General features: G+C 37.1%; 1 protein-coding gene across 2 annotated transcripts; it reads left to right on the forward strand.

Annotated features, from left to right (window-relative positions):
• The first annotated feature begins 1,370 nt into the window (after nt 1-1,370).
• On the forward strand, nt 1,371-27,662 carry Shcbp1 (SHC binding and spindle associated 1). Of its 2 annotated transcripts, XM_038327412.1 has the most exons (13): nt 1,371-1,501; nt 6,435-6,602; nt 6,733-6,848; nt 10,082-10,290; nt 14,033-14,125; nt 16,026-16,259; nt 16,369-16,537; nt 16,827-16,947; nt 20,297-20,428; nt 23,285-23,403; nt 24,693-24,779; nt 25,286-25,427; nt 26,843-27,662. In XM_038327412.1, exons 1-13 carry the CDS (start codon nt 1,396-1,398, stop codon nt 27,154-27,156), a joined length of 2,010 nt encoding a protein of 669 aa, XP_038183340.1. In that variant the 5' UTR covers nt 1,371-1,395; the 3' UTR covers nt 27,157-27,662. The 2 variants fall into 2 exon arrangements, with proteins under 2 accessions (XP_038183340.1, XP_038183341.1); XM_038327413.1 differs by lacking the exon at nt 6,435-6,602 and having other exon boundaries at nt 1,376-1,501.

Raw genomic sequence — 27,662 nt, forward strand, 5'->3', positions numbered from 1 at the left:
TTTGAGATAAGGTCTCTCACTGAACCTGAATTTTCTAAATTTATATAGACTTGCTGACTAGTAAGATCCAGGGTCCCCTGCCTTTAACCATCTCTCCTCCAACACTGGGGTTACAAATGCCCACCACCATATCTAGTTGTTTTTGTGTGGTCATGGGAACCAAACATAGGCCCTCATGCTTGCCTAGAAAGTATCTCATCAGTTGAACCATCTTTCCAGCTCCATAGAATACTTTTTGAAGTTTAAATAAGATATTGCAGATAAAATTTGCTCACAGTATTTTGTATAGCAAATATTTGTTATTATTGTTGGTTACAGTTTAAATTAATAAACATTAATAATTAATTTGCATACTAAATATAACTTTTGAAACAAGATTTCACTATGTTGTTCTGACTGGCCTTGCACTTGCTATGTTAGACCACTCTGGCTTGGAACTGCCAGAGACCTGCCTCATGTCTGTGCCTCTAGGGTGCTGGTATTAAAGGCATATGTTACCACAGCCCATCTAAATATAATTTAACATATTGCTTGAAACTTCCCAGTGTCTGGTAGTTCTTGCTGGTGACAGAACAATTTAGGCCAACATTCTAATACAGTTTCATCCTGTATCCAGCTTCTGAGTCCTGAAGGGATTCTCCCACGGTAATAGCACTAATAGCTGAAGCATGTGTATATGCTATTTTTTATTGTTTTTAAATTTTGTAATGATCCACTGAAGATAGTAATTAATAACCACACTTATTAAGCCCGTTAAAACTTTTAAGTCCTTTTTATTGAAGGCCAGATCAACTGCAGACTGAAACCTCTGAAAAGTCCCTTGGTGCCCAGTCTCAGGGGTACATAGATTTTAAAGACAAAAACCCACCAAGATGCACCAAAGTTACGTAAGGGTTAGAGTAACCTTGGAACATTCATTCTTGACAAAGAATAGTAGTGATTTTAGACCTAACCTGCCAGTTATTTCGGTTAATGCATCTGGACAACGGACAAGGCCGTGGAAATCTTAAGTGTATTTCCTAGGCCGACAGAGTTGAGAGCGCGCTAAGCAAACATAAAATGCAGCCGAAACAGGATGGCGTTATCTAATCATTTCATTTTCATTATCCTCTTCTGCTACGCTCAACATCCAAGCTCGGCTTGTCGTTTTTTGTTGCTGTTGTTTGTTTGGTTTTGAGAAATCATTATGGTATATCAACATTCAACTTCTTTTTATTTTTGGTTTGGATGAACCAGTCCTCCAATCCCCGAGGTGGCGCTGCAGCCCTCTCAGGGGCGTTGCTGGAAGCCGGGCGGCTCCTCTGTCGGACGAACCAGCGTCGGCGATTGCGTCATCGCGTTCGGCGATTGCGTCATCGCGCTCGGGTGCGCGACCGCCGCCCGCGTACATTTGAAATGGCGGAGGAACTGCGGCGGGGTGGTGCGCTGCGGGGCCCTGAAGCCATGGTTCCGGCGAGCCCCGACGTGGCGGCCGAGGAGGCCCCGGCGTCCTGGCAGGAAGGTGAGCCCTTCAGCCCGCGTCGGAGCACCGCCTCCCCGGCGGCGGCCGGCCGTCTGCGTGGGGAGCTGTGCCCGCCAGCGCCCACTCGCGACCTCTTGACTCAGTCTGGAGCGTAGAGGGAATTGGAATCCACAAATGGAAAGGACACGTGAAACCTTGTGCTCACTTTATTTGTTGAGCCAAGATATATCTTTATATCTATATCTATATCTATCTATCTAAATATATATATATATATATATATATATATATATATATATATATATATATATATATATATATATATATCTACGTCTACATTCTCCGTTTTGAAAAACAAGCTTGAACTCTGACGGAAGTATCTATCCTTAATACTGAAGACAGATGGCTTGCCTGCAGTCGGCAGAGCTGAACTGGCGTAGAATCCAGCAATAGAAATAACCCAGTTTTTCTAACCCTTAAGTTCTTTGTTCCTGGCCTTGGAGATCCCATTTCCAACTTAATCTTTAGTTGCCAATTTAGGACCTTGCATGTGCTAGAAAAGCACTCTACCACTGAGTTACATCCCCAGTGCCTGTTTTTGTTTGTTTGTTTGTTTTGTTTTGTTTTGTTTCGAGGCAGGGTCCCTGCATAACCCTGGGTGACCTACAGGCCACCCTCGAACTCAGAGTTCCACCAGCCTCTACTTCCCAAGTACTGGGTGGGGTTAAAGGCCTACAACACTACACCTGGCCCTTTTAATTTCTTTTTTTTCGCCTCCCCCCTTTAATTTCTTAAAGCTTGTTTATATTAACATGTTCAGTTATGTGTACTAGAACCAGTTCTGTTAAAGGGAGAAATAGGTGTGACTTAATTCTGCTACTAACCTGCTTTATGAACTGCTAAAGTTGTTTACGTACAGTTTGCCCCCTTAGAAAACAACCAGTAGTTCTGATGTGAGAATGCAGTAATATGAAGAGTCAGCTTTAAAGCACTGTAAGGAACTAAATTTTTACATTGTATTTGGAATATAAGAAAGTTGAACTTACAAGCCAGGGGTGATGATGCGTACCTGTGATTCCAGCACATTGGTGGTAGGAGCAGGAGTGACAGGAAAAGGTCATCATTGAGAGATGTTTGCCAAAGGAAACTTAAAGAACAGCATGAAGACTAGAGTAGATCATAGTATTCTCACCATGTAATGAAGCTATGTGAGGTAGTAAAAAACAGTCCTTCTTGTTTTAATCATTTCTTAAAATATAAATATAAAAACAAATGCCTTCAACAGATGACTTTGTTATATTTCTTGAAAATATTTGAAATTATTGCATCAAGGACCAGTACTTGGCTGTTATTTACATTTAAGCTGTTCTTTTGTGTCTGTCGCATATGAGAAAAACATAAGAAATAGTTTCTGTAACAGTTTCTTTAGTAGTTACCCAGGCACTCCTGTAGTAGCAATTGTATCAGCTCATATCACTGCTTTGCTTTTAAAGTGTGCAATTTAGATGTCTGTACAGTGATGTGAATGAGAACTCCTGGAAAGAAGCTATGTGTGCAAAGGCATATTAAACTTGTATGTGTAAAAGTTTATTTAAAGCATGTGTACAAAGGCTGATTCATTTTAGTGATGTGGAGAAGTTGTGGACCCTAATTGTAGTTTATCTTGGGCTACTTTAAATAGTCACTCCTTGCCCACCTCTATGTCAGATCTGATATCACATCATTAACAGATAAGTCAGACCTAACATGCTATGACTAGCAGGTGCAGCTTTACAGCATTTTGAATGCATTAACGTAACAAACCCTACTTTCTACCAATCAAAGGGCTAAGAATGCTATCAGAATTTGTCATTTACACTTGAGAGTTCTATGCCTACCTATAACTTGCCTCTTGTTTTCATCAATGTGTTTGAAAATGTCTTGATTTATGACTTTTTGTTGTTGTTTTTGTTCTGTTACTATAAAAAAAAAAAAAAAAAACTTAACAAAACTGCTTCCACACAGAATGTAGAATTTGGCTTAACCTAAAACTGTGTTGCTGGGTATGCTGGCTAATTTTATGTTAACTTTATACAAGCTAGAGTTATCCGAAAGGACCGAACCTCAATTGAGAAAATGCCTCCATAAGATCCATCTGTAGGGCATTTTCTTAATTAGTGATTGACAGGGAGAGCACAGTCATTTATGGATGGTGACATCCCTGGGCTGGTGGTCCTGGATTTCTAAGAAAGCAGACTGAGCAAGCCATGATGATCAAGCCAGTAAGCAGTACCCCTTCATGGCCTCTGCATCAACTCCTGCCTCCAAGTTTCTTCCTTGCTTGAGGTCCTACCCTCACTGCTTTTGATGATGGGTTATTATAAGGAACTGTGAGTGAAATAAACTCTTTCTTCTCCAAGTTGCTTTTGGTCATGCTATTTCATGACAACAATAATAACCTTAACTAAGACAGTACTTATATTTTGCTCCAGAATAAACTCTCTTATCCCTTCCCAAGTGGTAATTGTGTTTCTGTGTTGATAGGACGGTTTTCTTTTTTTTTCCCCTTCAGCTGTCAGGTCACCCTAACTGTTGGATAGTGTACCCAGGATTGTCATTTTCATGGGTAGGAAAATAATACTCTGTTTGATCTCATGTATTTCTTTTAGGAAACAGTGTTTAGCTTCTTCTATGTGAGCTTTTAAATCTGTTTTTGGAGTTGAACTCAACGTGGCAGTCATAATATCTTCATTGGAAAACTTGTCTTTGAATGAAATTGACCAATAATAGAAATCTAAAGTTCTGGCTTTATTTTGAGGAGCCCTAGATCATGTGTGTACATACATCATGTGCACATAAACTTTCCCAATAATTCATGTATTCCATTTGGTTTTCAAAAAGTGCATATCAGAGATAAGATGTTCTTCCTATTAAGATCAATCATCATAGTGATGGTCTAGCAGGCCTTGATAGTCTTTGAACTTTAACTTATTCCCATGACTTTCCAAATTCCAAATAGTTAATCACACAGAATTAGTCAAATTCTCCGTGTTTGGGTTGATCTAGTGATGCTGTGTTTTTATTTCAGCTGGTTTTTAAGTGTGTTTTTTGTCTTTTGACAGTACATCACTATAAATTAGCAAGTTTTTTTCTGTAATATATGTAGTAATTCACTCTTGTTTACAGTTTCTGGAAATCAAATGTTGAAAGCGTGGCCCTCTTTCGAAAGATAAAAATGTTTCTGGACAATTCTTCACTGCTTAAAATATGCAGATATTTTCACTTTCTGTTTCTAAAGCTCTTCTCTAACAATTCATGTGTGAGAAAATCACATAACACAAAACAGTTATCTTGTTCATCAGATGGAGCTATGGCATTGATTCTTAACGGATTACAAACATTTGTGATGAGTAGGGTTTTCTTTTATTCAGTATAAAATGTTTCTTTGGAAATCTGCAACCAACAATGTTGACTTTACAGTCTTCGGCTCAATAATCACATGCTTTAGAAATTTGTCTTGTTCAGCTATGGAATAATGTTCTTTATAGAACATAAAAGCTGTGAATGGAGAATCATCTAAAGTGGAAAATCAGGACCAAGACATGGCTGCCTACTCTCTCTCCACATCTATTAAATATAGAGCGAGAGAGAGAGAGAGAGAGAGAGAAAGAGAGAGAGAGAGAGAACAAGAACAGACCTCAAAACCTGCCCCCAGTGACACACCTCATCCAACAGTGCCATACCTCCTAATCCTTCCTAAATGGTCCTCCAACTGTGAACCAAACATTCAGATATATGAGTCTATGGGGACCTTTCTCATTCTAACCACCACAGTAAGAAATGACCTTTGGGTATACTTTAATCAATAATTCTGATGGCCTCACAGACAAGGAAATGGAAAGGAGAAAGCAGATGTAGGAAAATAAAGGAAGGCAAGGAAAGAAAGCCTAGTAAAAGTTTCACATACCTTCACTGAGACCTCAGGAGAGCACTCTGCCGGCCTTAAGAGCTACCATTGGAATTATTTATTTAGTAATCACTTTGCCTACAAAAAAAACTTTATTACATAGAATTAGATATGCTAGTATCCAATCATAGCTTATGAAATCTAATTACACCAGCTTATGTCTAAGGTAGTTTGCATTTTTTGCTTCTTGCCATACACAGAGTCACTGGAATTAGAATCTATCTAGTTGTAAATCAAGTAAACCTTATTCAACCTTAAGAATCTCATTCTGTTTTTTTGAGGGGCCACTGACAGACTCATTGAAAATAAAGGTCCCAACATACCTTTTGAGAAGGCGTATAGGGATGTAGTTCCTTTTTTATTACTAGTTTTTAAAGAAATTAATATAAGATTTTCTTGTGAATGTATGTGTGCTTGTGCAGGTTCATCTGTACCACATACATACAACAGCTTGCATAGGTCAGAAGAGGGCATTGGGGTTCCTATGAGCTGCCACATGGGTGCTGGGAATAGAACTCTGGTCCTCTGCAAGAGTACATATTTTTTAACTGCTGAGCTTAGAGTACTGTTTTTGCAGTGGATAACATAAGTTTGATTCCCAGCACCCACACTGAGTGACTTAAAATTGCTTGTCACTCCAGGTACAGGTAGTTCTAATACCTCTGGCCTTATACACTCACCCCCACAGACAGGCTTACACACATACAAAGAAAAAATTTACCTTTGAAAATTTACTTTTGAAAATCAAAACTATTACCTTTGAAAAAGAACTTGTATGGCTTCCAAAATCATCACAGATAGTGACAAAAATGTCTGAAATTTTCTAAGTGGTTGTTTGAAGTATAATTTACATTTCAAGATGTTTAAGCTTCAATAACTAGTGATATTACTGATCATGAAAGGTTTTGTAGAGTATTCATCCTCAAAAATCTTATTTTTATTTTGTTTGGATTATCTAAATAGACTTGCAATTAGGAACACTATCTAATAACTGAATAGTTGAGTTTGTTTGTTATGTTGTTTTAGGTTTACACCAGGATGCAGATCCATGCAGTGATCAGAGCTGTCATGTTAAGCCAGGTGCTGCTGTAAAAACTCTTATGCCAAAAGGAAAAAGTATTTTTCCACAGATTATCCCAACAAATGAACTCTTGTTTTATGAGCGGTTCAGAGCCTACCAAGATTACATTTTAGGTGAGTATTTGTCTTTTTATAGCTTTATTTCATAAATAGATTGTCCTCAGATTATCATTTGTTCTGAGAAAATGGATTCAAGTAAATTTATTAACTTCTCATTTATACATTTCTAATTCTTAATTTGTAGCTGACTGTAAGGCCTCTGAGGTAAAGGAATTCACAGTCAGCTTCTTGGAAAAGGTCCTCGAACCATCTGGATGGTGGGCGGTCTGGCACACTAATGTGTTTGAGGTGCTTGTTGAGGTAAGTTGAATTCTCTCAAGACATTTTGCTACACTTTCCTCTGTGTTTCTGCTTTTGTTCTCCAGGTCCTGAGTTGAATTAATCTGTTGTTTTTAATCTTCCTTGGAATCATTGATCATTTTTAAGGTTATATGTGATAATTTTCATAATACATGGCATCCTCATACATGTGTGGCATACTTTGTTCTCATTTGCTGTTGTGTTCCCCACGTACCCCTTCTACATGGTTCCCTCCTTCCCCCAAGTTAGTTCCAGTTTCTGCTTTCTTATCACATGTATTCCTTTACCCTCTTTGTTTTATACCGTTCAGATCTTTTCATGATCTCTTTCCTTATTCATATATTTTTAAGTTCATTCATTGTATGGTGTGTGTGTGTGTGTGTGTGTGTGTGTGTGTGTGTGTGTGTGTGTGTGTGTGCGCGCGCGCGCGCGCGCACGCGCGCGCATGTGGAAGTTGAAGCATAGCTTGTGAAAATCACTTCTCTCTTTACACCTTGTAGATTCAGGGCATCAAAATCAGGTAGTCAGGCTTGGCAGCAAGCACCTTTATCTGCTGAGCCTTGCCAATCTCTCTAGATTCTTGACCACAGTTGTATAAAATATATACCTATACCAGTGAATTTTTTTTTTTTTTTTTTTTTTTTTTTTGGTTTTTCGAGACAGGGTTTCTCTGTGGCTTTGGAGCCTGTCCTGGAACTAGCTCTTGTAGACCAGGCTGGTCTCGAACTCACAGAGATCCGCCTGCCTCTGCCTTCCGAGTGCTGGGATTAAAGGCGTGCGCCACCACCGCCCGGCGAACTTTTGACATCTTCATCTGACATTTTAAATATTTTAAATATTTCAGTGTCTGAACTTAGCAGTTGAAAAGTTGTGTTATTGGAAGTATCCTGTTACTTTTTTCCAATTATTTGTGTATTTTGTGATGAACTTTCACATCTGTTGGTTTAGTAAGTATCCTTTTTTTTTTTTTTTTTTTTTTGAGATATTACATGGACAGCTTCCTCTTGAGGTGTTAGTTTCCAATGCCACTCAGTCAGGAGAACACAATTATGATGTCTCAACACTGAACTGTAGAAGATATAGTAATAAATTTAAAATTGATTAAAGCCCACTAATACATCACTGCTGACCATAAGATGAAAATGGGAAAACTCATGTATAATGTGCTTTGAAGTTAAAAATTATTTAGGATAAATGTGTATATAGTAAGTTAATGCGCTAAAAGAAAGAGACTGGGAAAAGAGAAAAAATAGAAGAGAGGCAAGGTTAAGTAAATGAAAAGAAGAAGGGAGGTAAGACGTGTTAAGAGAGGAGAAGAAAGAGCAAGAAATTAGAAAACATGAAAAGGAGGAAAAAAAAGAAAGTTTGTTTGTTTTTACTTCCAGGGATGAGAATGTTCAAAATTATCTAAATACATGAAGAGGAATAAAAATTAAAATTTATTTTTAAAGCAAAACCAGTAAATACTACTAAAGCTGTATTGCCAAAGAAAAGGGAGGGACGGGGGTATAAGACCCCAAAAATGGGGGGAATAGATTACCCACTAATGAAAAAAGTTCACAAACAACTGAATGTCCGAAGGGGAGTAATAAAACCATTTTTAAAGATAAAGTGAAATAAAAATACAGCTGGTATTGTACTAAAGACAAAAGGCTGAGGCACAGCAAAATATAAGGGACAAATAATAATAGTAAAACTGGAAACTGTAATATGCACAGGGTGGGAGAGGTAGAAAGTCACTGGTCTTGTGGACTTTCATCTTTCCTGTGGCTTATGCTGGTGTTGGACCTGTATCTGACAAGGTTCTGATGTTCACCACAGCGGTCTTTAATTTAGAAGTTTGCCTTTGTGTCAACAGTGGGCTGTGCAGATTCTGTCAGCCTCCTGTTGTTTCCCAGTTTATACCCATGAGGTGGATACTTGGTAGTTATCTCTCCAATGCATTAAGAATGTAAGAAACAGCTGCTATACTGAACTCTTGAATAGGTTTAGCCTGTCTGTACATTAAAAGTTTTAAATATTAATCATAGCCAGGCCACAGTGGTACACACTTTAATCCCATCACTCAGGAGGCAAAGGTAGGTAGATCTCTGAGATCAACATCAGCCTGGTCTCCAGAGAGAATTCCAGGACAGCCAGGGCAGTTGCACAGAGAAACCCTGTCTTAAAAACCATAGATAAACAGACAGAGACAGATATTGTGAATCACACTGGTGAAGGGATGGAGCTGTAGTTTATAGCAGTGAATGACAGATGTGTGACTCCGGAGGTTGATTGCTCTGTTTTCAGACTTAGGGTAGTGGGTTTTTCTCAGGTGATAGCTTCTGCTTTTGACAGCTGAGACTAGGGCTACTTTTCTCTGCACTTTACTCCAGCACTTTTTTACTTTTCAGCATCTGACCCGTCTCTCTGCAGCTAGCACCCAGAATTGTCTACCATCTGGGCTTGTGGCATGTTAAATTTAAGCTTCCTATATTGTTCCTCTTACTGAGGTTCCTGATTTTAGCTCAGTTTCAAATAAGTAACATGGTGCCTGGCCTCTGCTCTCCAAGTCATACAGAGTAATAGAGTAGAATTCCAGAGGAATCACTGCTTCACCAAAACTCACAGCTGGCTTTAAGGCTTGTGAAAACTGTTGGCTTGTTCTGAAGTAGAACTCTCATTCTCTTCTACTGGTACCCACCTTACTTACCTTTTGGAGGAGGAAGCTTCTGCTTCCCCTCCAGCTGCTGGAGAACTCGATTCACCTTTTTCTGAGTGCTTTTCTGCTTTCCTATCACTGCTGTTTTAGTCTACAGTGCTGTTCGTCTTTCTCTGAGATATTCTGGTTTTAACATTCTGAGACTTTTTTTCACTGTGTCTCACAGAAGCAGTTTCTTTTCTGCCATCTTACCCAGAAGTCTTCTTGTTTATTTTTCACCTTGATTTTAGGCTGAGGCTAAGAACCAGTTCTGTTTTCTTTATTCTAACCCATTTCATACTATAAAAAGCTAGATTAAGCTGGGCAGTGGTGGCGCACGCCTTTAATCCCAGCACTCAGGAGGCAGAAGCAGGTGAATCTCTGTGAGTTTGTGACCAACCTGGTCTACAAGAGTTAGTTCCAAGACAGGGTGCAAAGCTACAGAGAAAACCTTGCCTCAAAAAACAAAAAAACTAGGTTATAATTAGTATTTTATATGTGTGTTTCAATTTTGTCTTCTGGGTATTAAAATGAATAACATTTTGAATTTCAGGTTACAAATGTGGACTTTTCAGCTTTGAAGGCAGTAGTGAGACTCGCAGAGCCATGCGTCTATGAATCTAAATTGAGCACTTTTACCTTGGCGAATGTGAAGGAACTTTTGGACCTGAAGGAGTTTCAGCTGCCTCTACAGGAGTTGTGGGTGGTGTCGGATGACTCACGTGAATTTCACCAGATGGCACTTGCAATTGAGCATGTCAGGTAGAAAGGGATGTTGCAGTGACCCTGTGGTCAGAACTATAAATTAAGTAAAATAATTCTGGCCCTTTTCTGTCATGATACTTAAACCTGAGTCCTTATAACTCCTAGGAAATGTTTTCACCCCCGAGCCACACATCCACGCCCTAGCAAAGTCTTTTTAAAATTAAACAGAAATTTTAGTATACCTTATCACTTCTAACTCATTGAAAAGTTGGAAAATGTGCCTGGAATTCTTAGTTATTGTTCAAATTCTTCAAATATTGACAAAATATAAAGGATTCTTAATTTTATGGATTTAGAAACTCCCTTTTGTAGGGAGTATTTCTCTGTCCTGCCAGCCAGCTCCTAAATCAACAATTAATTATGAAAGCTTGGCTAATAGCTCAAGCTTGTTTGTAACATGCTCTTATAACTTAAATTTACTCATTTCTATTCATTTATGTGCTGCCACATGACTCATGACTTGTTACTTTATACCCTGCATGTCCTGCTTTTTCTGAGTCTTGCTGGCGTCCACACTTTTTTTATTTCCAGTCTTCTCTCTCCCCCGAAAATCCTGCATAGCTGTTGGCCCTTTAACTTTTCAGTAAACCAGTCACAGTAGCATATTTTTGCACAGTGTTAAGAAATATTCCACAACAGGCTTTTAAGTCATGAATGTTAAGGCTTGTGGTTGGTAAACTTGGAATGTAATAGGACAGAAAAAACAATGAAAGGTGAGAAAATAGATATGGTATATTTTGGTATGTATATATTTACTAAAGAAAATTTGCTTTTAGCTGCTTAAAGTGGATATATATCATGAATATCTTTAATTGAACACTAACATCTGAATTTCTGAGTAAAAGAAAAAATTGTATTAGTGATAGAAACATTTGTTTTCAAGTTCTATATAATCTATGCAGTCAAACTTGCTAGTGCATTGGTACTTTTGTATTTGCCTCTTTAAGGTGAGGAATTAAAATACCACTCTCGTGTCAATATAATAGGCATTGGTATTTATACTTATTCTTTTTTTTGTTTGTTTGTTTTTCGAGACAGTGTTTCTCTGTAGCTTTAGAGCCTGTCCTGGAGCTAGCTCTTGTAGACCAGGCTGGTCTCGAACTCACAGAGATCCGCCTGCCTCTGCCTCCCGAGTGCTGGGATTAAAGGCGTGCGCCACCACCGCCCGGCTATACTTATTCTTTAGTAGTAAGTCTTAGTTGTCTAAACAAATTATCTTTCACAAATAAAATTCCAAAGAAACATACATTTGAAAAGATATTAAGAATGATAAAATTAACTAGGAACTGGAAGATTAGGTAATGTGATATCAGTCATATTGTTTTGTGTTCCGTAGTCTAAAAAGGTATTTTGTACTTATGATTCCTTTAGTGGTTTAAACTGATTTTACTGAGTCCTCCCTAACACCCAGACTTACTATGCTCAGATTGACCTTATCAAAGCAAGACCCCAAAAAAGTGATTAGCACCTAGACTTTTATATACAAGACTGGAAATGACAGTGAGTACTAAAAGAATTACTGTGTTGCGATGACTGTTCGTGGTTGTTTCTTAGAGAAAGACATGAACTTGAGTCTGAAAGGTTAGCTAGGAAAGCAGGACAAGTGCAGGATGCCAGTGAGATTAACATGCTCAGAACACAGTCCTAGGAGATACCAGAGTGGGTGTTTTTGTAGATCAGAAGGTACAGAGTTTGTCAGTCAGTTATTTCTATAAGAGACCAGTGGGAGAAGACTGAAGAGTATTCGTTGTTTCTGTAAAGCAAAAGCAGAGAGAGGAATAGGGAGGTCAGGAGAATCAAGCATAAGTGCTTGCACTAGAGCGGGGCATTCATAGGACAGGACAGAAACTGAGAAAGAGCAACTGAGACTTGAGCATCTAAGGAGGCTGATGTGTGAGGCCCATTCTAGTTTTCTGCTTTGAAAGAGTAAACTCTGGAAGAGATGTACAGTGACTGATGCTTATGTATCTATTACTTTGTTAGTATGGATAATATTTGAGCTAGATAAAAAATTTAAATATATTTACCAAGTAGAGAAAGTAGGAGGCATTTGACCAACATACTACAAGGGAATATGAAAGAATATGTGAAATTGGGAGTTTGCATGTAAGGGATTTAAAGCTTACATGCTTTAAAAGCAGAAGTGCTTTAAAGATACATGCTCAAAATGAATGAATAGTATGTCTGAGATTTAGAAATCCAGTGTGAACATGATATAGGAGAGAAGAGGGATAAGTGAGTTGGGTAGAAGGGGGGGGGATGCCTGAATTGATCATTTTGGAACTTGCTGTTCATATTGTCTGTGTTTTCTTTTATCATATATGTTAGAAATTTTTCTATAATGTGTTAACACATCTGGGGAGTTTTAAAGAAAATATAGATCTTTCCCCTCTGAGATTCTCATTTATTGATTTAGATTAAATTTTTGTTGTTGTTTTGTTTTGGTTTTGAGATAGACTCACTATGTAAACCTTGCTAACTTGGAACTTAGTATGTAGACCAGGTTGGCCTCAAATTCGCAGAGGTCTACTTGCTTCTGCCTCCCAAGTACTGAGACTAAAGATATACACCACCACCCAACTAGGAAATATAAGTTTTGAAAGTATACCAGGGGACTCTAATGTGTAGTCGTGGTTGGGATCTAATCCTTTATATTATATTCCTATATCATCACATTCACTGCTTTAATAAAAGCAGTAGATCTTACCAGTAAGTACTAGATTTATATTTGTTGTTATATCTTATCCCTTGTCTCTGAAAGAAGGAAATATTACATTGATTTACCCACGGGACATCACTCATTTAGAGGCCAAATCAGCATTTCACCTGAAATACATTTAAAACAGCTTTTATTTAAACCCCAATTTCTTTCTTTACTACCTAAACAAATGGCACTGCCATCTATCAAGCTACTGATGGTCAGTAGATAGTTGTGTTGCAGTGTAAGCCTTGTCAGGGCATCTGATGACACACACCTATAATAACAGCACTCATGAGACAGGAGGATTAGGGGTTCAAAGCCAGCTTGGACTGTAGTACACAATTGTGTCTCAAAAAGCTAAACAGACAAAACCTAGCCCCACTTAAAAAAAAAAAAAAAAAAACAGACACAGAAACAAATCACCCTAACAACAATATTACAATATTGTAGAGAAATTTATTTGAGGGACTTTATTTTATGTGACTCATGAATGTCAACTGTAGCAAATACCCCAAATTGACATATCTTAGAAAATAATGTTTACTTGATTTGTTGGCATGTAGGATTCCTTTGATTTCCTGTTTATCTCTCACTTTTTCATAATTCCAGCTGTTAGTACATAAAAATCTTTAAGACATATAAAACTAAGGTTTTATACCTTTTTGTTATGACACAGTACCCCAACAAAAGCAACTTAGTTGAAAAAGGGTTTCTTTTAGCTTGCTGCTCATAGACATAGCCCATCATAGTAAGGAAGGTAGCAGCGGTATGATGCCTTCCCCAAACCTTGTATAGGCATGATGGAAGCAGAGAAATATCTGAAAGTATAGCCATGCTAAAACATTAAAGCCTTGTGCCCCGTATTTCTTTCAACAAGACTCGATCTCCTAAACATGTCCGAACCTTCCCAAACATTGCTACCTGCTAAGAACCAAGTGTTAACCCACTTGAGCCTATGGTAGACGTCTCATATTCAAACTACAACATCTACCTTTTGAACCAGCAGTTGAATTTGATTGATATTAAGCTTCTTTTCAGGTTTTTCTACAAAAACATTTGGAGGAGTTGGGATGAAGAAGAGGAGGATGAGTATGATTATTTTATCAGATGTGTTGAACCTCGACTGAGATTGTAAGTATTTATTACTGATGTAATAGACACATATACACACACACAGGAGCTTCTGTTGCGCCAATAGTGTAATCATGCCAAGTTATTAAAAAAGCATTGTGGGAAAACAGACACCTGCGTTTTGTGTGTGTGTGTGTGTGTGTGTGTGTATACGTGCACACTTTTTTGTTTTGTTCGGTTTTAGTTTTTGGTTTTTCGAGACAGGGTTTCTCTGTAGCTTTGGAGACTGTCCTGGAGACTGTCTTGTAGACCAGGCTGGCCTCGAACTCACAGAGATCTGCCTGCCTCTGCCTCCCGAGTGCTGGGATTAAAGGCATGCACCACCACTGCCTGGCTTACATGAACACTTGTAGTCTGACTTTTTTTGGTTTTGTTTGTTTGTTCGTTTTGAGATAGAAATTCTAACCCAACTTGGCTTTGAACTTGTGATTGTCCTACCTCAGTCCCACTAGTATTGTGATAATAGCCTATGCCACCATGCCTGGCTGTTTGTGAACTAAATTTAACTTAAAAATAGAGTTTTAAGAAGCCCATATTTAAAGCTTGTAAATCTGAATTGTTGGGATGTAGGCCGCTCCAAGACTTCCTCAGAGGCCCCAATGAAAAGAAAAAGGGAACAGGGAACTCTAGTTCTGTGTCCTTACCCAGGGGTAAACTTGGCAAGATTCCAATATAGGACTGATGCCAGGGCCTTGAAGGAGTTACGATTTTGGCTCCTGGAAATCTGGCTTTCCCCTCTGAAGGGCTATGGTTATCGGTATCTGTAAAGGTTGCTGTATCTGAGGAATTCTCTGCTTTCTTTGTCAACGTTATCTAATTTAGTTCTCTGCTATCCTTGGCCATTTGTCCCCTTGCAAACAGTGTATAAGATGCTCTACTTTTTGATAAACTTGCTTGAAATAAGTTACCAGTTTATGAAAGACCTCCTGGTTCCAACAATCTGTCTCCTGTATTTCTCATTTCTCCCCCTGCATCTTGACACCTAGCCATTTGGGACCCTTAATACTGTGTGTTCAGTTCACTGAATAAGATTGAACTGAGCTAGTACATTATGAATCCTAGATATTGTTAAGAGACTGAATATTTTCTAAGTTTGTTCTGGTTGTTCTTAAGCAGCAGTGGTTAATTTTAATAGATGTTAAATTTAATTATAGGTAAATATCATCTGTATCTGGCATATTTGATCTTTACCTGAAGAAAAAAAATGTTCTGATTTGACACTCTTGCATGTGCTAACAGTGATTGTTAATATGGTATTGAGAACCTAAGGGATAATTTGTTGTTGTTGTTGTCATGGAGAAGAAACTATGACACTTGATGGAGAAAATGGTATGATAGAAATGTTGGCAGATGCGTGGGAAAAGTTTTCTGTGCTGATACAAGAGTTGTCCAATAGGCAACTTTTAAAAGTAATCAAACTATATTGTTTTGATTTTATATTATGTGCGTTTTGCCTTTCTAATTCAAAATATGCTATGCAAAAATGTAGGGAGCTGATATACAACTGTTGGTTATTATTTCCAGGCTTCAGAGTATCCATAAATTAAGAAATATGCTAATTAACATGGTTGCAGAAATGCTAAGAGACTTTCTCTAAAACTTGAACTTGGTTTTCACAGTTTGATCTGACACATCAGTCAGTGATGGTCCCTGGTTTGTTGTTTGGAAAGTGGATTTGCAGATTATCTTTAGATGCATATAGGTTAACTAAAGAGGAAGAATAAAAAAGTAGGAAGTGACCTAAGAATGGTGACTTGCAGACAAAGAGGGTGCTAAAAATAATGGTAAAATAAGCTGAATCTAAAAAATAAGCTGAGTTTTGGAGGAGTAAATCAAATCCTAATGATAGGAAAATGTATTAGAAAAGGGAATGGATTTCAATTTGCTTTTAATCTTTCAGGTATTATGATATACTTGAAGATCGAGTTCCCTCAGGACTGATTGTTGACTATCATAATCTTTTGTCTCAATGTGAAGATAGTTACAGGAAATTTTTAAATCTGAGAAGCAGTTTGTCAAATTGCAATTCTGATTCTGAGCAGGAAAATATCTCCATGGTGGAAGGGTTAAATTTGTATTCAGAGATTGAACAGTTGAAACAGAAGCTAAAACTCATTGAGAATCCTTTGTTGAGGTATGTGTCTTATTGTTTTTAAATATTTAGCATATCGTCTTACTAGCTATCTTAGTGAGAACTGATGGCTCTTTTTTTGTTGTTGTTTTGTTTTTGTTTGTTTTTTAAGATATGTTTTTGGTTATCAGAAGAATTCTAATATCCAAGCCAAGGGTGCTCGTCAAAATGGCCAGAAAATTACCCATGTTGTTTCCTCCACAATGAAGACAGGTCTGCTGCGGTCTCTGTTCAGGGACAGGTTTTGTGAGGAGTCTTGCAGAGAAGAAACAGAAATTCAGGTAAAAGAAATGATTGCTCTAAGTAACTGCTTTTGATTAATTCCAAGTGTTCATCAATTCTACAAAGTGTTTGCAGGAAGTTTCTGGAGTTGGTTTTCTGTGAGATCCAAATAGTAAAGCACTATTCTTTTTCAGTGATGGCGATGCAGAGGTGCACGCTGAGCTAAATGCACTATTGAAAAGATAAATAAAAACAAAGTTTGGATTCATTTTCAAATGAGACATGAAGGTGCTTGAAGTGACCCAAGTGACTTTGGGTAATGTATATTTATAATGTGTTGTTTTCTAGTTTCATAGTGATCTGTTGTCTGCTATAAATGCCTGCCATGAGGGTGACACCGTCATTATTTGTCCCGGTCATTATGTGATTCATGGCACTTGCTCCATAGCTGACTCCATTGAGTTGGAAGGTGAGTTTGGAAGATCATAACCAAACTTTCACCCATAGTAAGTAACTGTAAATTGGTGCTCTTGATTAAATCTATGATTCAACCCATCTGATTTCAGGTGAGGTGCTTTGACACATTAAGGATATTTAAATCATGTAAGAAATTAACCCAGTGTTTAAAAAGTTTGAATCATGGGTGTTTATAAAGTCTAGGTTCCAGAAGGTTGATAGTTTATAGAATGTAAATATATTTCTAGAACAAAAAAGTGTGTGTGTGTGTGTATGTGTAAATTTATTAAATATTTTACAAAGTAGTGGGTTTCCTTATGACGTTCATACATGTTTAGTTTTCACTTACTCTTGCCACAATCTCTACCTGTCACTATCTCCTGCTTCCCTGTCTGTGTTTTAACCCTTGGATCCCTAGTACCCCCCTTCTACTTTCATATCACATGTGTTCTATTATTTCTCGCACCCCTCCTTTTGTGACATATACATACATCCCTTCCATCTAAATACAAATATATAAAAATTAAAAGCTAAGATACACATATAAGAGAGAAAATGAGGTGTTTGTCTTTCTGGAGTCTGGATTACCTCACTTAATATTTTCTGCTTCCATTTACCTGTGAACTTTATAATTTCATATCTTTTTAGGACTGAAATATATGCCACAATATGTGTACTGTATATATGTATCACAATTTCATTATCCATTATCAGTTGATAGATATCTAGTCTCTATTTTTTTCTGTTATAAATGGAACAGCAATAAATATGGATGAACAAGTATCTCCTTAGAAGGTGTGAAGAGTTCTTTGAGTGTGTGTCTGGGGGTGAATATAGCAGAATCATATGTTAGGTGTTTTTAGCATCTTGAGAAACTTTGATACTGATTTCTATAGTCCATATTACATTCCAACTAATAGTGGATAAGAATTTCTCTTTCCACATCTTCACCGCATCTGTTGTCATTCATTTCCTTAATAATGGTCTTTCTAACTGGTGAGATGAAATGAAACAATTTTAAAAGTTAAAATGTTTTTAATTTGCATTTCCCTAATGGCTAAGAATATTAAATACTTTTAAAGATATTTATTGGACATTTGCAACTCTTTGAGCATTCTCTTTTTAGTTTCATGGTCTGCTTTTTCATTGAGTTGCTTGTTTTGTTTTAGTATTTTGAGTGTGTGTATGTATATAGATTATATAAAAATATCTTTTGAGTGTATATATATATATATTATCTTTTTAATGTATAGCTAAAAACATTTTCTCCTATTTTGAAGGGTACATTTTCCCTCAATTAACGGGACCCTTTGCTGTATGGAAGCTTTTTAATTTCATGAGGGCAAAGTTATTGTTTGTTGATCTTATTTCCTTGAATACATGGAATCCTTACCTATGCATAGTTCTTGGAGTTTCCCCTATTTATTCCTCTAACACTTTTCAGAGTTTCAGGTGTTATGTTAGACCTTTAATCCATTTATAATTTTTTTTTCTGTCTAGGGTGAGCAATAAACATCTACTTTCATTCTTCTATATGTGTGTACGTTTTCCAGGCACACTTGTTAAAGAAACTGTCTTTTTTACAATGAATAGTTTTGGCACCTTTGCCAAAAATCAAGTGACCGTAGCTCCATGAGTTTGTATCTGGATCTTACTCACGAGTACCATGTTGTTTTCAGTAAATGGTGATTTTTTTTTTTAAAGCTCATTAGACCCTTGGCTTTATTAGGACTCTTTTAAACTTTTTATTTAAAAAAAAAAAAAACTTTTTTATTTAAAAAAAAAAGTACTTATTTATTTTCCTTGTTTGACAGTTTCATATTCATATATTCTCTTATGATTTATTCACCCTCTTGCCTTTTATCATCTGAGCTACTTCTGCTTCCTATGTAGTACCCTAATGGCTATAACATTACAGAAAATGATAAGCCCTTCCTCTCCAGCAATCATTGCCGGTCATTAGCTCCTCAGGAAGGAATGAGGTTTCATCTATCCAAGATAGAAAACTGAACAGTTCAGTCTTGTATAAATATACAAAAATGTTTGTTCATGGTTACAGTGGCCGTGCCCTATGCGATTGGCAGCAGTTCATGGTACTCTTTCCAATCTTATAATTCTTAAATTGTTTAGTGCCCTGTTTGCTAATCCTTGGATGGCAATTGTTGCAGCAGAGGTTGATATAAATGTCACTTGGCAGTCATGTATTCTTAACACTCTGATCTGATATGTTTCTTCCTCTTTGCGAAGGATAACATCACGTTTAGAAAGCAGTTTGACAGCATGTTCATATATGGAGACAGGGGTGTATGCTCTTCCTTTGGGCCCATGAGCTTCTCAGCCATAGGAATTTGGCTAGGTTTATAGTACCAGCTATGTAATCTATCTGGAGGAGCAGACCCTGCATCCATTCACAAAGCAGTTAGCTATTACCAAGATAGTCATGCTGCCATTGTATTAGTGAGCATATTCTGTCTGGCAGGTGTGTGTTATTGCATGCATATTCTATAGATCAGGGAGAATGTTGATAAGATTTTTCCCTTAACAGTCTAGATAACGCCCCCTGATACTATGAGCCCTAGCCAGCGGAGAGGACATTCTCTGCACAGTCCATATCATTTTCTGTGTCCTTTAACAAAAGTGTGTTACACTCAAGTTCTGGTGAGTGATTAAGAGTAGTGACAATGGCCTATGTTCTTTTTGTGACTTCTGAGACATTTCTGGTCAACAGGTCATAGGGCAGTACACCACTTATTGTACTAGGCTCTTGTTTAAAAGCTTATTACTTCTGTGAGCAGCATTATGCATACACGAGGGTCCCTCCCTTTCAAACTTACTTTTAATTTAAAATTCTTTTTCAAACTTGCTTTTAATTTAAATTTTTCACGGTATTTTTTTTTTTACCTTATAAAGTACTGTTTCTATATAGCTTTTATTGCTTCCTTAGTTTTGTTTCCATTTTTCCTATATTCCCAGTATCCCCATATCCCTACCCAAACCTAACCCCCCACTTTCATGTTCCTGCTTTTAGTACCTCCTCCCTTAGTGCTTCCTCTATTCATGGCATTTTGCTAGTGTCTATGGGGAGTTTTAATTTTTAAAAATAAAATCTAAATTTAGAAACTATGTATACAAGAAAGAAAATAAGGGTTTCCATTTCTGAGCCTAGGTTACTCAGTGTAATACTTTCCAGTTCCACTCATTTTCCAGCAAATTTCATATTTTTTATGGCTGTATAGAATTCCATTGTGCATATGTACTTTATTTTCATTGTCCATTTGACTGTTAGACATTTAGATCATATTAATTTTTTTGTATGTAGACAGTTCTCTTAACTTTTCTTAAGTGTTTACTCTCTTCCTTAGGATATGGTCTACCAGATGACATTGTCATAGAAAAGAGGGGCAAAGGAGATACTTTTGTTGATTGCACGGGTATGAATGTTAAAATTTCAAGCATAAAATTTATTCAGCATGATTCTGTAGAAGGAATCTTAAGTAAGTATCTGGATGTTTGGTGTATTTTGAGCTTTGAGAGAAAAGTTTTCATGGAAGATAAAATGTAATACCACTTGCATATTGGCTGGTTAATACTTCATAATCATGATGATTTATGGATCCTCATGATGAAAAATAACTCAGTTTATTCTTGAAAATTTATTCATTTCTTTTCTATTAGTGTTTTGTTGTGGTGGTTTGGTTAGGTTTTTGAGACAGGCTATCACTCTGAACCTAGCCATCATGGCAAATGGCAATCCTGCCTCAGCCTCCTGAACCCTGAATTTATAAACATGTCTCACTACATCTAATACTAGGATAACAGTGTTAAAGTGATAGAACCCTTTATATGTTTCCTAGTAGTAGATAATTAGATTTTTAGATTCTATCCTTATAGGATCAGATTAGTTTCCCTGGAGTATGTTCTTATAAGAATGAACATGCTACCTCTGTACTCTTCGTTGCTGGTACATGTGCCCCTTCTACATGCAGTTCCTTTTCCTTTGTACCTCTCTACATTGTAACATATCTGGGGAGCTCTTATCAGATACCATTGTGTTCTGAGTTTACAGATACTAGACTTGTGTGTGAGGAATTTTATTATACACACACCAAAAAGACCAAGACATTGCTCTAGTATTTGTTTTATGGGGTATGCATTCACCTGTTTTTAAAGTCCTTTTCTTTTTCGAAAGTACCCAACAAAGCTGTTCATTGATATTTATGTATCAATAATAATAAAAGAATATTATATACATTTTTATAATTAATATGTGCTTTTGCATTTCTTAGATCAAGGGGTGTCTGTGTGTGTCTGTGTCTGTGTGCCTGTGTGTGTGAATGTGGGTACCTACCTACCATTCTGTGACTGGGGCAGGGCAGTCAGAAACCAACCTTATGTGTCAGTCATTGTAGATGGAGGCTGCTCATTCGTTTTCCAGCCACCCAGACACATAACCACACATAAACTGTATGAATTAAAACACTGCTTGGCCCATTAGCTTGTGTATATTTCTAGCTAGTTCTTACATCTTAAATTAACCCATTTCTATTTTATACTTTACCACAAGGCTCATTATTTACCAGTAAAGTTTCTGTGTGTCTGTCTCCTTTGGCAGCTACATGGCTTCTCACTAACTTCTTCTTTCTTCCTCTATCTGCTTGGAATTTTCATCCTTCTCTATTCTAATAATCCACTGGCCAAAACAGCTTTATTCATTAACCATTAAAAGCGACACATGCAGAAGGACTTCCCACACCAAGTCATCATCTTCCACCTTGTTAGAGGCAGGATCTCTTTATTGTTAACTGATGTTTATACCAGGGTAGCTGGCCTGGGATCTTTTGGGGGATTCTCTTGTATCTACCTCTCATCCCACTATAGGATCACTGAGATTACGTGTGTGCATTACTGCGCCTGGGCATATAAACTTAGGTCCTCATACTTAGCAAGTGCTTTAGCCACTGAGCCAGTCATTTATTATTAAAAATAATGCTTTTAGTTTTTAGAAAATAACTCAAAACAGGTACTGCTTCATATTTTATGAGTTTGTAACGTGTAACGAAATTTAAATGTTACTCTGAAAAATACCTTATTATATGATTATGGTCTAAACTCTCACAGTTTGTGCGGTCTTCCTGCTTTTGCATTCCATTTTGGAAACATCAGCCATCTTAACCATCATAACCTGATAAATTTCTAGTTCTCCTTCTGGAGCATCCAGTTGCTCATCCTTTATATAGAAGTCCTTATTGAATTAAAAATTATTCCATCTTTATACCTGTTCACCTCTTTTACTTACTGTTTTTTTTAATCTCATGGCACATGTGCTTGATTATTGAGAGTAGGCACTGAAAAGCAAAACTAAAAAAAAAAAAGGAAAAGGTAATCTATCAGTAGCAATAACATAGTGATTTTGAGTTTATTCTCAGCGGGAAGCCTGTCAGGTTGAGGAAAGGGTGTGGACTAATTGTTTACATTTAGAACTCCTAAGAGACCATAGTATTCTTAGAATTTAAACTTTATTTTTTATAACTGCCTATAGTTTAACATGTTTTTATCCACATTTTGCTTGAAAAATTATGGTGGATTTTGCTTCAAGGTTGATGTCAACCTGTTGGCTGCTTTCAGCCAGTATTACCATGGCATATACATAAACACATACGCTATATGGTTAGAGACCTGAAATAGTACATATCTTAAAGCTATGCATTAGCTTAAGTTGTAAAAGCTGATTACATGGGAAGTTCAGGGCAAGAAAAGTTGGTTACACTGTTCTCTTAAAGGTCAGTATAATAGTTTGAATGAGAAGGGTCCCCATTGGCTATTTGGACGCGTGCTTTCCAGTTGGTGGACTGTTGGGAAGTGCTAGAAGGTAAGGTCTTGAAGGTGTGTTATTGGCAATGGACGTTAAAGTTTCAAAAGCCCACATCAGGCCTGCTTTCTGCCTGCTGATCAGGATGTAAAAATCTCATCTACTTCTCTAGCACCGTGCCTCCCTATCTGCCACCATGCTTCCCATTGTAATAATATACTAACCCTCCAAAACTGTTAAGCAAACCCCTGATTAAATGCTTTCCCTTATTTCTCTTATAAGAGTTACCTTGCTCATGATAAAGCACTGAAACAGTGACCAAGAGAGCAGATTGTTTTAAATAGGCTGACTACACAACAGGATAGGTTAAGTACATAACCCTAAATGATATCAACACATATTATTAACTTGACTGCAAGTGCATCAGAAGTGTTTGGGAAGTCAAGAAATATCTATAAATCACAACATCTAATGTTAGCTGTAAACTGTTTATGATATTGGTATATCACTTAAAGTAGTTGAATTGATATTTTTGTTACAGTCATTCATCATGGCAAGACCACACTGGAAAACTGTGTACTGCAATGTGAAACTACAGGAGTCACAGTACGCACATCAGCAGAACTTTCCATGAAGAACTCAGATGTATATGGTGCCAAGGTATTGCTTTGTCTTTAGGAAGAAGTAGTTACGGTGTTTAAGTTCAAAATAAATCAAACAAATAAGATACCAAGATGTAAATCTATTTCTTCAAGGAAATTCGGACATTAATAATCTAGTCATCTAAAATTTGGGTAAAATGCTATAAGGCCTCTATAGCATTTTATAAACAAGGCACTGGGAGGAAAAATGATTATCTAACTTTCCCTATGATAACCTTAAGAAGGATAGACCCTTAAGATTATATCCTAGTGGGACTGGAGAGGTGGCTCGGTGACTAAGAGGACTCAGGTTCAGTTTCCAACACCCATATCAGCAGACTAACACCCATTTGTAACTTCTACTCCAGAGGATCTGACACTCTCGGGGTGGACTCTGGGCATCTGTACTCACGTGTACACAGGCCTACATATATATGACAGAAGTTGATATTGCCAGTCTTCCTCAGTCACTTTTATATTATGTTTGAGGAGCTCAGTTAGTCTGAATGGACAGTGAAACCCAGTGATTCTCCTGTCTGTTCTCCCTGCACTGGAATTGCAGGTTCACACTGTTGTGCCTGGTTTTTTATGTGTCTGTTTGGGATCCAAACATTTCATGCTTGTGTTGCAGGCACTTTAGTAAACAAACCATTTTTTTCAGTCCATAAATATAATTTTTGAAAGTGATTAGTTATCAATAATTGCTTATCATTGGAGTATTGCCCCAATATTGCTTGATAGCAGTATGGAATAGAACTGCCTAATAAAGGCCAGCAAAAAACTTGAAAAACTGAGTTTAGTCCCTAAGAACCAAAATGGAAGAAGGGAGAACCAACTCCTATAAGTTATCTTCTGATTTCCACAGGTACACCATAGCATGTGTACACACACACACGTGTGTGTGTAAACTTACATACATCCACAAAATAAATAAATGTAAAAGACCTAATAAAAGTTATCTTTAAAGCTTTTTATTTTGCAGTGATGACATTTGAAAGGCTAAGAGAAGTGATAGTAATAAACCTTTATGGTTGTGTCTTTTTAAATATTTATTTTATTTGTATGTGTGTGACTGTTCTGCCTGCTTGTATGTCTGTGTACCACATGTATTCCTGGTGTTAATGGATCGAGGTCAGAAGAGGGTGTCAGATCTCTGGAACTGAATTTAAAGATGGTTGTGAGCCACCATATGGGTGCTAGGAATTAAACTCTGGGTCCTTAGGATGAGCAGCCAGTGCTCCTAACTGCTGAGCCATCTCTCCAGCCCCTACTCTTGACTTTTTAAAGTGGATGCCTCATATTTTATAGGGTGCCGCTATAGAAATATATCCTGGGAGTAAGTGTACCCTGACTGACAATGGGATCCATCACTGCAAGGAAGGGATCCTCATTAAGGTGGGTATTGATTGAAGCACTTTTTTCTTAGTCAGAATGATTTTACCTAAAATGTTATGTGTATTTAATTCTCATGTTGTGTTGTTATTTTGTTTTGTAAAGTATAAACAGTACATAAATTTTAAGAAAACTAATAGTAATTAAAAGTCTTTTGATACCTGGGTGGTGGTGGTGCACACCTTAATCCCAGCACCCGGGAGGTAGAGGCAGACAAATCTCTAAGTTTGCGGCCAGCCTGTGCTACAGAGTGAATTTCAAAATAGCCAAGACTACATAGAGAAACTCTTATTTTGAAAAACTGGGGAAAAAAAAGGGTCTTCCAGTAATCTTAAGTTATCTTTAGATCTGCAGAAATGACAGCCACACTTACTTTGAACTCACTGCTACAACTTACTAATAAGCATAGCTTTTGTACTTTCATTTTTAGAAATAGTGTGGGGGAAAGATAGAGAATTTATGAAACATATTTAATATGACAATTCCTTAACCTATTTTCAATGTCACAGGACTTCCTTGATGAGCATTATGATATTCCCAAAATTTCAATGATAAATAACATTATACATAACAATGAAGGCTATGGTGTTGTTTTGGTGAAGCCTACGATTTTCTGTGATCTACAGGAAAATGCCCAAGATGAAACTGATGGTATGCCATGTTCAGTAATTTGATTAAAATATGTAAATGTACTTATTGTAGGTTCGGTCCCAACACTTGGGAGAGAAGATCAAAGCCCGAGGTCATATTTAGCTACAGAGAGTCAGAGATCACTTTTGAAAACAAACAAACAAAAAACCATTGACTATGCTTGTTCTTAGAGACATAGGAGCTTGGTGAAGCCATTATAGAATCTAAGCGTGAAAAAAACTTTCAAATTTGACTTGTTGATCTGATTATTCAGAGCTTTGGTGTGGTTCGGTGGAAGTCCCTTATCTTTGTCATCTTGTAAGCATGTGGCTTCTGTAGGTATTTGTGAAGGATAAAAGCCGGAAAAGAATTTTCTGGGTTGAAGGTTGCTTTTGCCTGGAGTGTATTGGAGTTTACATTTACTTTTCATGGGTAAAAGTAACTCGCAGTCACCGTTGTTCCTGGCAGTAATGGTGAATGCAATGGAAATCTGTGAATTTCAAGACATTGATATAAATCACTTTTAAATATCAGACATAAAGAAATATAAAGTAATGGTGTGGCAATGGAGATTTTGAGGTAATTTAGAGAATGGGCCTTGTCATTGTTCAGGATCCTTCCCACTCAGGGTAAAATTGAGATGTATATTGAATAGAATCTTACCTTGAAAGCTCTGGTGGAAGAATCCTATTTCTGAGTTTCTCTTCAGCAACTAGCAAGGGGGAAAACACACACACACAAAGAAAAAGCAAATAAGAAAAAGCAAAAGAAAAAAACTTTAAAAGCCTTAATTGTATTGCTTGGTGATAATACAAAATCTTTTTCTCATTTGATAATCATGAGAGTACCCTCTTGAGGATGGGAATCATGAGGTCAGTTAATTAGATGGTAGATTGAGAGTTCATTTAAGAAAAGTAGCACTATTATATTATTCTTTGCATCATAGCTCCCAGTGCAGAGCTTAGCTGATAATAAATGTCCAAGAAAATGTCTGTCCAGTGACTAAGATTCTAGGATGAAGAAGGTAAATGATGTTTAAAATTGGTGACCCTATTAGTGTCATGAAACTTTGCAAGAAAATTCATTGAGATTTTTATAGTAAAGAATTGGTAAAATCCTGCTATAAACTCTTGGCAGAAAATACTTGAGTCTAACAGCTAGTGTTAGAAATAACCCCTTTGGGGGGCTGGAGAGATGGCTCAACGGTTAAGAGCATTGCCTGCTCTTCCAAAGGTCTGAGTTCAATTCCCAGCAACCACATGGTGGCTCACAGCCATCTCTAATGAGGTCTGGTGCCCTCTTCTGGCCTTCAGGCATACACACAGACAGAATATTGTATACATAATAAATAAATAAATATTTTTTTTTTAAAAAAAGAAATATCCCCTTGTTGCTTTAGACTATATATTTAACTTCATTATAATTTGCTTCCTCAGACAATACAACAGAGAGAAATAGAGAGGTGGGTGCCACTGAAGGATTAGATCTGGAAGAAATGCTTCAGTGTGTGACTAGCAAAATGGAGCTTTCTGCCACAGCTAACTTTTCTGAACAAGCTAAGGGAAACTGTGAAATTATAAATGAACTACTTGCTACTTCCATGCAAAAAGGCCGGATGAAGAAACGATTGAGCGAACTTGGAATTGTTCAAGCTGATGACAACATAATGTCACAGGAGATGTTTATTGAAATTATGGGAAACCAGTTTAAGTGGAATGGCAAAGGGAGTTTTGGCACATTTCTTTACTAATATCAATAGCTAACAAATAGTGTATTTTGAACATATCCTGAGAATCATGCTGCTCATGCAGTTTACTTCATTTGCTTCATGGCTGTATATTATATAATATGTACTTGATTGAGCTTGTGTAAAATGTGTATTTCTATCTACATGTTTTCTTCATGGCTGTATATTATGTAATGTGCACTTGTTTGAGCGTGTGTAAAATGTGTATTATATCTGCATGTTTTCTTCATGGCTGTATATTATATTACTTCATTGGGCTTGTGTAAAATATGTATTTCTATCTACATGTATTATATACAACACATTTCTATGTAAGAAAGCCACAAAAAAACCATAAAATATGGCTGTAGGTGTAGCTCAGTAGTAGAGCATGTGAATTACATGCCCAATGCCCATGCCCAGGTTCAGTACCCAGCATTTTTCTTCACCTCCCTCACAAAAGGAAACTGATTGTAGATTTCTTATCTAGAAAAGTGTGCTTTCTTAAATACACAGTTCTCCCATATTAA

Source organism: Arvicola amphibius, chromosome 4 (genome assembly GCF_903992535.2).
Source record: "Arvicola amphibius chromosome 4, mArvAmp1.2, whole genome shotgun sequence".
NCBI lineage: Eukaryota > Metazoa > Chordata > Mammalia > Rodentia > Cricetidae > Arvicola > Arvicola amphibius.